This window comes from Hesperophylax consimilis, chromosome 14 (genome assembly GCF_061612785.1).
Source record: "Hesperophylax consimilis isolate HC1 chromosome 14, BYU_Hcon_1.0, whole genome shotgun sequence".
Taxonomy (NCBI): domain Eukaryota; kingdom Metazoa; phylum Arthropoda; class Insecta; order Trichoptera; family Limnephilidae; genus Hesperophylax; species Hesperophylax consimilis.
The window spans coordinates 3,335,812-3,348,914 of NC_142849.1; the positions used below are offsets into that span (position 1 = coordinate 3,335,812).

The following is a 13,103-nucleotide window of genomic DNA, read 5'->3' on the forward strand; positions in this document are numbered from 1 at the left end:
TCATCCTGTTACTCCCCCACTTTGCTGTATTTATTGGGCGATATCACAGGGAATATTAATTCTCAATAACAGTTTACGTTCATCCCTTAACTTGGACAGATTGCTCTTATCAACGAACTTGACGTCTGAAACCTGATTAAAAAATAATATACCACGGAACTTTTACAGTACCTTTGAAAACTATCGCAATTTATCGATGTGATAATAATTTATCCAGTTTAAGTATTGTCGAACTTGTTAAAAATTTTGTGAAATAATAATTATAAGCTTTAAAATCAACACCCGAAGACTAATATTTTAATGTTTATTTCAATATCATGTTGGTGATTGTGTAATTTGTATCTGAAAATGAAGCCATTATCAGTAAGACCGCACGTTCCTGCCCAAGAAATAACAACAAATCGCGCATTAACAATTCAACAGCCTACAAACACTTTAGTCATTCCGCGACCGTCGTCTCCAAGAGAATTCTTCGCCCGAATATATGGCCATCTCGAATCGGAAAAAACGCACGCGGAAAACAAAGAAATAAAGGCTACTGAAAACAAGACAAAAACGTGCGATGCTAACTCTTTCATAAATGGGCAAGTCAACGAAGAAAGCTTAGAATTTGGTAGTGATGCGAATTCTCTATCGTCTTCCGACGTGGAGATAAACGAAGATGATAACAGTGAGAGGACGGCGTGGCGCCACGTGGTTAGTTCTTCTGGAGTGGCAGGAGGAGTTCCAGCAGGAAGCAGAGATCTAGAGATGGGGCACTCTGCTCCCCTGGTGGGGCTGCCCGCGCTTCCTCCCCCGCCCTGCTGGTTCCCTGCTCTACCCTTCCATGCTGGCCTTTCAGCATTCCGTGAGTACCTTTAATTGACTATTGAGAGTTACTATCTAACTATCACCCCGTTTCCCCACAGGGGTAGAAGCAGAGAGGACGGACCTCCAAACAACTCGGTCTTGGCACACACTCCTTGCCTTTACTCTTATGTTATTCCGACTCTCAAGTATCTGGTTCACTTGATCGTGCCAACACTTTCTCGGGAGTTCTTCGTTTACCATTCCAATCGCGTCATATAATATTCTCCTTACACTCTTTCCTTTGTTCATTCCCTATAAATATACAAACCATCTAAGCTTTCCGTTCCACCAGCCTTTCATTCTTTTCGATTCTACACATTTCTCTTACGATCATACATGGTTTTATACACGTATGCCTCAGGGATCTCATTTCTGAAGCATTTACTTTCGTCCTTCTTCTACCAGTTCCATGCCTCACTGCCATAAATCAGGGTTGGTACTAGCACTCCATTGTGGAGTGCTAGTACCAACCTCTTCTATCAATATCTCTATCAGCCTCTTTCCATCTCTCAAAAACGCACACTCGCCTACTTGCTCCATGTATTCATTATTAACTATTATAAGTTAACCTTTTAAATATTTATGTGGTGTTTTGTTAAAAACCCTACAGACCGTCATTATTGTTTTGTAAACAAAAAAAAACGTTTTGGTCCTTCTTAAATAAGATAGGTACCTACAATTTTACATTACTTAATGGTTGTTTTTAAAAATTTTGGATATCTACATTTTTAAATTTATTAGAATGAAATAATCGTCTGACAATGCCAAAACACTTTTTGGAGTTAGCATGTTCAATTAAAATAAGACTCAAAAAATTACACTTTAATTAATTTACTTCGATGAAAGCTGTTTCACTCGAGCTGCCAAACTTTATCAGGACTGATGATTTGAGATTTTCACGACCTATTATAGTGATTTATTTTTGCGGTACTATGTCGTTTTGCGCTACCTTCTTATTTAGCCAACGTTTCGGACAGCACTACAGTGTTTATCATCGAGGCAGATGTGTGATTATGACTTATTATTATTATTACTAAACTCCAAATAGCTTAGAAGTCGAAAACAAAACCGAGTAAGCATTGAAAAAATCATAAATAGTCACTTTAAAACAGCTATTAAGTTTTATTTTACATTTGATGTTTAAAGTTTCTGACGTTTTTAACCTAAAATACCTTTTTTAAATGCCACGTCATGGTATTTTTTCAAGTTTTCTACCTCAAGATAAAATAATGGTTTAATTGTTATTGACGCAATAAACAATTTTGCGCATGGAACCAAGATAGGAGTAAGTACTTATTTATAGATCTACCGAGAGTCTTATTTAATTAAGAAATAAAACCTGTTAATAATGGCATGTTTCATAAGAGTATGTAATTATTTAGATTTACGATAATCACTTAAAAATGGCGTTTAGGGCCAGTTGTTCTATAGAATTTAAACAATTCATCAAATTTCAAGGTTAAATTTCAAGATCTGTGAAAGTTCTATTCAATGGGCCGATTATTTCACACTAATTGGATAGTAACAGAACATGAATAGAATTTTCACAGAACTTGAATATTAACTTTTAAATTCGATGAATTGTTCATATTCTGTGAAACAACCCGTCGTTAGTTTCATTGGTACGAGGGCTGTTCGGAAATTAACCACTGTTTACAGATAAAATCTTGCATAGATAGGTGCACATATTTTATTACGTGCCTCATTTCCACTATTTTTCAACAAAGTCGCCATTTAAATTCAAGCACTTTATGGCGTTCCACAAATTTGCAAATTACCTTTGAATTAAAGTATAATTAGAAGTCATTTATACAGCATTTTGAAGGTCTTCATCACCCAAGCAACCCTTCATGTGGGTGAACATTATAACATGAAAATTATCCCCAGTCCCCTCCGCAGTACTTCCACCCGACTCCCACCGATTTACATCGGTCCTCTCACATGAAGTTCACAATCACTTCGATGATGATGACGATATTTAAAAATCTGTTAGAGGTTGTCTGGGAATAAGACTATTATTATTTTTATTATTACGTATTATATAAATTTTAATACACAGCACGAAAGCTTTTATTGTAAAAGTCTAAGGGCATAAATCATATTTTTTATGTTAATCCGCACAAGAGTCCCAACTGCACCCATCCGTCTGGAGTCAGTGAGACTATGGCATCCCCAATTGGAGTTTGTTGTGAGGCTAAAGGTAGTGGGGAGGAGAAGGTGGAAGAGTACCTGGCTATTCATATCTGGTCACCAAACACGGACAAAGACGTTTCTATTCTGAATAGTGGTCTTACACCAGGGCGATACTGAGAGTATCTTCCACTCTGGAAATCCTGATATAAACTATGGACTGATAGTAAAATTTTATCTGGAATTGCGTTTAAACTTGTTGTAGGTAATAATAATTTATTGTATTACTGCTAGTCCTGCGATGGAGGACTTGCTTGTAAAGGTTCGAAACCACGATGCCTGAAGTTCAGAACCACTCGTAGTTTGTTCTGCCATGACACATCAACAGAACTGGTATTATTGAATAACTAGCGCAGACCCGTGAAAAATAACTGGATATTCTGAATTCATGAAAAATCAATTCCGATTTTGAAAATGACAAATTAAAATGGTTTATAATAATTATGAGGTAATTTATTGCTTGTCTGAATTCTTCACATAATCAGCTCCGATTTTGAAAATGATCAACCGAAATTAGTATTTTTGATAATATTATCTGATATTTTTATGTTTGAAAACAGCCATTATATGATTACCGTCTTTACCTGATTGTTACTGCCAACAGAACAAAGGCGATTACTATTTTCCTACCTATTTGAACATAAAATATTTTTTTGTGTCGTATTATTTTTACGATTCGTATTATTGCCCACTATAGAGTAGATACACATAAATAAAATTAAAACATTAATGTGGGTCAAGTGTGCAAAATTTCATCAATCTCAGAATAAAACTGAGATTTGTATAAATTCAATCCATGCCGAGATACATACATAGCTGAAAGATACATACATAGCTGAAGTCCTCTACTTTTGAACGTCAAGTGTGTAAAATTTTATCAAAAGTATTAAGATACTGCTTTAAGGAGTAGGGACGGTCAGCCCGCCCATCCGCTACAAACAGACATTCTCCTTTGTATATTAAATGTGTGAAGACTTGGCTTCGTGGCTTGGCCTATTTCAGCATATCAATCGCCATATATTCCCATTGGTAGTGTATGGCGAGCGATATGCTGAAATAGGATAAGCCATGATGCGTATATAGCGTAACGTGTCGCCTACCTACAAGGGAAATTAATTAATGAGAAGATATTCCGAAGGGTGTTTATTAAAAAGGAGGTTTAAAAGAAAGCCACAACCATAAATAATATAATTATCTTGACAGGTCGGCGCGTTGCGGTTGATGCTAAACACAATAACATGATTACAAGGTAATTAAGGCTTTAATACCATCGTAAAAGTGACGGGCATAATCGAGATATTCATTTCGAAAATTAATTCGAGTGAATAATCGAGATATTCAAATGGTTAAAAAATAACGTATGTATAATGGTACAGAGACGAAAAATAGTCAACGCAATGAAAAAGCCATAACTTTTGCTTCCTCTTGTCGTTGCTTCATTGCTGAGAATCATGACCCCAACTCCAACTGTCCTGATTAACAATTCTTCTACATTCCTCAAGGCGCGCCGACTTGACCAAGGATCAGTCGAATGCATCGGAGACCTTTCCCTACTTCTTGATTTCCACTTTATCAGTGTTGCCATGAACTTCTTCTGGTGCTAGCTCTCAGTTTAGTGAATGACCGACGACGGTGTCCAAAGTGTCTTAGTAAAGAGCATGTTATATCTTTGTTTGCACAAGTAGCTCCATAATCTGTACAGTAACGACATTCATCATCAATGCACAGATAAAATTGTAAATCTTCCCTTTGGATAATGTTTAATGCCATCTTGATTTAACATGGCAGGAGTTGTCTGCCTGACGACTTTCCCAAGCAAGTGTTGTCTCTGTTGAGCACTGTCATGGAACTTATACGCCGTGTGCCACTTTCATACTCCGAAACTTTGGAGAGTTATGATAAACTTCATATTTTTGTGAGTTTTTAAAGCGTTTGCATAAATACACCTTTTTAATTATTATTTCTTCCCGCTCGGTTAGCTGTTCTATTTAATAGTTGAAATATTAGGGTGGCATTTTGTTATTCGAACACGTGAATCACTCGCAAAATTAAATAACGATTAATAATAATAATTAATTAACGATTTTTTATAACATTTTTTTTTAATTAGAATTTATTTATTTAAAAAACTATATTAGGATTAGACCCCTAAAGTATTGCCGTTCGCTCAAGCGTGGAATACGAATGGGACAATATGATGTAAATTAAGAATACGAAAATTTCAGCTTATAAAACAGCCAGGAAAAGCTACATTGAATCACAGTTGAATATCCGATAATTATTCGATTCAGAACGATTAATTCGAAAGACTCGGTTATACCCATCACTTCGCCGTAGCACTTTCACAGTACATCCACATACACATACTACTCATACGTCGCAGATCTTACCTACATAACTTAAATCAGTCAGATTTTCACGGCCACTTCGAAATAATTATGTGATTGTCATTCGCGGTTTAGGAGATGTAACAAAACAAACCTACTGCGTATTGCCCACAGATATCATTGATAAAGAATATCTTAGGGTACGTATACATTTGCAAACCGAAACGCGAACCGTACTACAAATTACGGGAAAGAAACGAATCAACTGCAAGCGGCGTTTCGCACCATTTGCGGTTGCTTTGTTTCTTTCCAATAAGTTGAGGTTCAGTTCGGCAGTTCGGCTCGCAGATGTATACGTAGCATTAGGTAAGGCGTTACCAATTGAAGGTGCGCCCTCTTGCACAAACTAAATATTTATATAAAAGCGTCCAAATAAAATACATTATAAGCAATTTGCCTGGAAATATCTCATGGTGTTTTAGTTGCAAGCAACAATTTTAATTTTTCGACTGAAACTCTGTGCATGCAAACAAAGGGAAATGTTACGATAGGCAAAACAAAGTCACGACAAAGCAGTCCGAAGATTTTACTTGGTTTATTAATGATTTGTAATTAATTTGATTTATATTTTAACGATGAATTATGAATAAAAAAATTAACATCAGTTATGGCTTTCCGTAACGAGTTTTTGTATGAATTAAAGGAATTTGAAAATATGTCAAAGTTGTGGATTTTACTTGTTTCATTGATTCTTGGTATAATATTATTAATCAGTGTTATTTGGGTGTATATTTTTCCAAAACAAATCAAAATTGCTTGCAAATACAGGGTGTATCGGCACGTACCCGACAAACTTTAACCAGCTATTCCTTAGCATATTTGGAGAAAAAAATCTTATGTGCACTTTGCTGTCCGGTAACGTTTTTTTTTAATAAAAAAATTATTATTCATATTTTCACCACATGTCACCACTGTTTTACCCTTTGACAAAGTTTGAAAACCCATCTGGCAAATATTTTATTCGAATTCCGTTGAATAATGCACGTGTGTACCTATATTGGCGCACGTTTACAGTCACAACGAAATAGCACGGCACCATTCGTTTCATTTTTAACTATTATTATTTAGTGTGTGCGAAAGAGCGAATACGCTTTTTGACATACTTGCTTATAACAGCTGTTGAACACGAAACGCAATGTCAATGACAGTGATGTAGTGTGGAAATTTTAAATTTTTTTGTTTTTAATTTTAAAAAAAATGCTACCGGACAGCAAAGTGCCCATAACATTTTTTACTCCGAATGTGCTAAGGAATAGCTGGTTAAAGTTTGTCGGGTTAGTGCCGATACACCCTGTATAGGTCTAATGTATAGTATTAACCTATTTACTTAATTATTGTCAACTAGATTATTAACAAATTTGAAAAATATTGTCTAATCAATTATTAATCGTATTTTGCTTTCAAATTCAAAATAGTTACTTCTCAGCTAATAGCCATTTTAAAAGCTTAGTGGCTTGCGGTAACATGTCTTGATAGCATTTTTCACCGTTTTTTTAAATATGTATGTTGGTCGAAAGTCAATATGCTGTGAAATAGGTTTCCAAGGTTTTTAATTAAAGTAGTTGTTTTTTTTATTTTCGTAGCCTGTATACTATACGAGAAATCATGTTTTCTTATATTACATGTAAAGGAAATTTCTTTGCACTTTAAGTCAATCTAATTTCCCTCGCGCCGCAGAGAAACACTGTCTACGGCCTTCTTATAGCCCAGCTACACTACTCGCGAAGTTGATCGAAGTTGACCGAATACGATAGTGTGGGCACGAACTTCGCTTCGCTTCGGGCATCTTCGCTTCGCTTCGCAAGACTTCCGATTGTTGTCGGTAAATGCGCCCGAGTCAAAGGACTCGATGCGTCACGGCATAAATAAACCAATAACTGACTGGTTGGACTGAGTTACTCGCGAAGTTGCGAAGTGTGTGGGCACGCACTTCGAACTTCGTCGAGGACTTCGTCGAAGCGTCGAAGCGAGTAGTGTAGCGGCCGCTTTAGACAGTCTTCTTCTGATTCGATGGCTTCGTAAAGTTTCAAATCATCGTCGGAAAATGAATATTTGCATTGAATACGAAACGTTAAGTCATTAATAAAAAATCTAAGTAGTAAGGGTCCAAGATGAGACCCTTGTGGAACATTATGGATTAGAGTTGAACCCGTTGATCGTTAGTAATTGACTCACATATGACAAATATGAGATCCAGCCATCCAAGAAGGTTCCCTTGGATACGGATGTTATTTAACTTTTTTAACAGAATTCTGTAAAGATGAATACGACCTGTGTATTAGAATTTCTGCAAAGTAAGATTAAAGGTAGCATATTCTAGCAAGTTCGTAAGGACCTCTTTGCAATCTAATAATACCTTTCTGAATTTAAATAAAACCAGTACATACGTATAAACAAAGTTTTTTTGTTTTTCTTTCAAATATTCAATAATATAATTATTCAATTTATAAGAAAGAGATTATGTCTACAAATTCTGATGTGTAATTGTTATTACGTGTGACAGCTGTTTCGTCTTAGAGATTATGTCTACAAATTCTGATGTGTAATTGTTATTACGTGTGACAGCTGTTTCGTCTTAGAGATTATGTCTACAAATTCTGATGTGTAATTGTTATTACGTGTGACAGCTGTTTCGTCTTAGAGATTATGTCTACAAATTCTGATGTGTAATTGTTATTACGTGTGACAGCTGTTTCGTCTTAGAGATTATGTCTACAAATTCTGATGTGTAATTGTTATTTCGTGTGACAGTTGTTTCGTCTTACAAAGGCATCATCAGACTCAAAATGAACTTACTTTTATTTTTAATTCTTGTGCACTTATTTATTTTCTAGTAAACTGTCGATGAAATTGTCAATGGTTATTAATAATCCTTTAAAGTTTCGTATTTAATGCATTGTTTAAATTTAACTAAAGGTATGTTTCCGAATTAATAATTTGGATGTCTTCTTAACTGCATAATTATTATACGAACTTTTATTTTTCTATCATATCTAGGAGTGGCGAGCGAATTATATTCTTCTGTTCATTGATTAAACTACTTCACAGACGTTATGCAGTGCATTTATTATCGTTGAGTGAGTGTTTTTTTTCTAGATAAATACTTAATAATAATTTTAAAAAATAAAGTTTGAAAATATTTCAGGACAATTAATTTTGCCGTTTAGTTTTAAAAAATAGTTTAAGCGAAGGGAAAGGCGCTTAAAATGTTTTCATATTTAGATTCACTGTTATAGGATATTTCACAATAATAATAACCCTCAAAACGTTGTAATTTATAATACGAGCATCTACTATTTTTTTAATATTAAATTTCGAATCTAGTATTGCAACGTATTACTAAAAAATTAGAACATATTTTCGCTATAGAGACCATTATAGAGAATTATGAAATCTTAAGTAGGTATCTACCGTAAAATAAGTACTTTGTATGCTTTATTATGAATTATGGTCATGGAAGGTCTTTTCCGATATTAACGGGTGTTTGTTCATTTATAAAATAGTGTTTTTTTCATTTATAACATAAATAAAGTAGTACCTGATTATACTATCTCAATGAAAGTTGAAAAAATGCTGTGGAGAAACGGACAGCGAAATTTTTTAAAAAAATATTGCACCATTCCAATTCAATGGGCATTATTTTCACAATGCAATGGGTACAGATTAAACAGAATCTTCTTTCACAAACACATTGAATAGCGCTCTTTAAAAATAATTTCCTCTACCTACTGGTGTATATTATGTTAGGTGTGTTAGTATGATTTAACTACATATTATTAATTTGTACACTTGTTAATTATATTCCAGATTTCAGCTTTTGTGATCGTTGTCCTTCATTATCACGACCTGAGTCTAATGTGCGAAAGATGGCATAAGCTATTCAATGTAAAAATGTGGGTACTTACTTTTAGAAAAGACCACGAAATTTACTTAAATTAGAAATAGGTTCCTACCTACCACCTGTAAAGCTTAGGTCACAAAATATAGATTCTAGATTATAAAATGAACCATTGACGTTATTAAAGGACTTCAAAGGCAAGTAATAATACGGAGTATAAGATTGGTCAATAAAGGTAACATAAATATTAAAGTGTGTGAAATGAAACAGGTGAAGATGTGGGCTGCGATTGAATCGGGAGGATTTCTGACCGAATCAAAGGATATGAAATGAAAAGATTTGTTATCAATTGCCATAGTAACCAACTGCCCCTCTACTTTCCTCCACAGCAGAGGCGGACTGGCTAAATACACACAACAGAAAAAGGGACTCGGATTGATTTACTATTTCAAAGTCTATTTGATATTCAGTGATTTTCTGTAGGTGTACTGGTGAATATATGAGTAAAACGCCTGACCGATGTTAAGCGTGCCAACTTCCTGATAAAATTTTGGTCATTCAGAATATATCAAGAACACTTGTTCTTTTTCTAATATATATCATTACGAAATGCGACAATATCGGTTTAACTTGACCATCTGGTGTACGCAGGACCGGTTCTAAAGTAGGTACTTACCCACAGACATAGGGATTAATAGACGAGAAGATAATGGCGAGGGGTAAAATCAACTGTTGAAGAACGAAGGGAGTGAAGCTGACTGTGATTTGTCAATAAATCAATCTGACAGTAAATAGGCATCTCGCATTATAATATCACCATTTAGTTCTTAAAAGTAAAATCTGCTTTTGAATGAATAGACATTTTTACATGGGAGCGCAAATTACTCGCCACGTTATGAACAAATTTGCGAAGTCCAAATTCGGCAAAAAAATTCGGTTCTATTTTCACAGTCGAATATTTCGTTTAAGTATTTAGTTAAGACACTTTTATAAATGTTCATAATTTACTTCCCAGCAACCAACCAGCTTTGTGTTTCGCGTCCAGACGTTTCTCGATGTGATAGTAACAACTGATTCATATTATACGATGTGAATATGCTTAAAATAAAGTAAAATAATGCTTATATATGGAATGTAATACGACAATTGGGTTTATTCTCTTTTTCACATCTATTTTTACAAGTTTTCATAGTACAAGTCAACATTTTGCCGTGTTATTTCGTAAAATGAACCGATGATGCCTCGACCATAGTTCGCACAAGAATGATGACGTCACGTTTTCAAATTTCACTTGAGGCCATACGCGAGCACAGCCGGCTCCAATGGAACCGGTATGGGGAGTGGGGATAATACGCTTTTAATCACTTAGGGCAGGTCTGCTAATATTCATATGTCTATGTACTTACCCTTATATGAAGTATTACTGCGACCCTGGAATGTAGGATACCTTCGCAGCACAAAAGAAATGGAGCCCAGTGGGCTTTATCATGGCACAGAGAAGTTAGTACTTGGTACGAAAACAGGAATGTGTTTTTTAAAGTTAGATAAGTAATAAAAATACAATGTTAGGACACCATTTTTAAAATATGATGTTTACACAAACTGCAGTACTTCGTTTATCACCAAAACATAAAATGAGCGTTTCATATAGCAGAAAAAATGCGCCACAGGCAAAAATCTTAATTTATATAATGGCGTCAAATTATCTATTACTTGGTTGATTTAATTGCTCATCTCCGAATCTCCTAGTGAGATATGTCCTCTTAATACATAATGACAAAATGCGAAATGATTAGAATTTTTATGAACACGTGTTCCGACATCACCATAACACATTCGTTTTTTACCGATGGTTTATTAGGAAACCTTTTGCTCGGGCCAGTTATTGTTGCATAGTATTTGGTTCGAGTTGTTTCCCGCCCGCGTTCCGCGCGTTTACCTACATCAAGTCAGTTGTTAAAGTATCGCGCCGCCCGCAAGTACAACCGCTTTCCGCATAACCTATCTTGAGTTATTAAAACCACCGCGCCGCGCTAAAAACGGCAAATGTTATACCGCAAAGAACGCCGTGAAAAGTGCATAAAAATAGCAATCTATAACGCATTGAACCATTTCGCAATTCTAATATCACTATTCCTTTTCCTTGACCTCCTCCAATACTAACAATTACCCCCACCGGTGATTAAAGCAGAGCAAAGTGGAAGGTGCCGACAGTTTGGAGATATTGGTAAGTCAATCAAACAATATCACAAATACCGCAATTACAGTCCAATCACGCCGCAACATTTGGTCACTTCGAGCCGCATTATTTAAATAGACAATTACATTTGGTCCTATTCGAGCCGCATTATTTAAATTGAGAATTACATTTGGTAATTCTAGAACCATATTTGTTCCTATTCAATCGCAAATTACATTCATTTTGTGAAAGAATTCAGTTAGCAATACTCGCCCGCTATTTGAAATTACATGCCTAGGTATAGGTACTCTTTGATATTTTGGGTAATTAAATTATTTATCGATGTTGTTGTAGCAAATTTATTCGGTGCAAATCGCAAAGATATTCCAGCGTAATATATTCGTCTATGTATTAATGCCAACCTAAGTACGTACGTAAACATCGCTTGAGTTTATGGCACAATATATTTAATTATTTGGAAAATAACTTCTCCACTATAATTCGTCAGTACAAATTGTCGCCCAGTACACTTGTGTTTCTTGCGTATTATTTTATAAATAATTAAACTTTTAGTTTGCAAATAATTCTAAAAATGGAAGACAAACTAAAAAGACAATTAGTTTTACTAAAAGGTAAAAGAGATATTATTCTAAAAAGGGTTCAAAATTTAGTTTTGCTTGCAAATAATTTGCCAATTAATTTCGAAGCCTCACGTTCAGGTGAGGCGTTTATGTCAGAATCTGAAAGTATTTTAGAAATTAAAAATAAATTTGAATTAATTATTGATCAAATTAACGAGAATACTCTTACGTCAGACCCGAATTCTGAACCAGATTATTCAAGCTGGAAACAGTTTGAAGAATTATACACACGTATTATTCGCGCACGAAATAATTTAAAACCAAATTTAGCTACAAAACCGCAAACATCTACATCTGCGTGTGCTGCTACGACTAATAATAATAATTTTATTAAGTTACCCGCTATAGAATTACCTACGTTTGATGGACGGATGAAAAATTGGCACCTATTTTATGAAACATTCAAAACAAATGTTCATTTAAATTCACAACTATCTGATTCGCAACGCGTACAATATTTAATTGGAAAATTAACTGGAACCGCGAAAAATGTTACGTCAGGTTTAGTGCCAACTGGAGACACATATAAAATAATCTGGGATACGCTAGTCAATAAATATCAAGATAAGCGATCTCTTGCCACTTATTACCTGAATAACATATTTCATTCAAAAACCGTAGCTCACAACGCAAACAATCTGACAGTTTTTATAGAAAAATATTCAGCATCTATCGCCGCACTAAAACAATTGGGAATAGAAGACCTTTCGGATTTTATATTACTACAATGCGCTTTGCAGAAGTTAGAGTCGCAAACTGCACAAGCATTTGAGCTCTCAGTTCGAGAAATTGAGATTCCCACCTGCAAGCAATTGGTGTCGTTTGTGCAAGATCAGGTCAAAATTCTGCAACGAACTTCAACAACTCGTGGACCTAACACCGCCAACACACATTCAACCAGTTCCGGTGGAACTGGTCGCACAGCTCAACTCCGCACACATCATACTTACACAAGTACGCAATCAAAATGCCTTTATTGTCAAAATGAGAACCACACGCAACTGTACACTTGTACACAA

The 13,103-nt window shown here is 35.1% G+C and overlaps 1 protein-coding gene across 1 annotated transcript in view; it reads left to right on the forward strand.

Moving 5' to 3' along the window:
* The first annotated feature begins 348 nt into the window (after positions 1–348).
* LOC149417801 (homeobox protein rough-like) overlaps positions 349–13,103 on the forward strand; it is a 38,179-nt gene continuing 25,424 nt past the window's right edge. The window contains exon 1 of the mRNA XM_089639853.1: positions 349–847. Coding sequence (XP_089495979.1) covers positions 349–847 — 499 coding nt within the window. The remainder of the gene's footprint in view (positions 848–13,103) is intronic.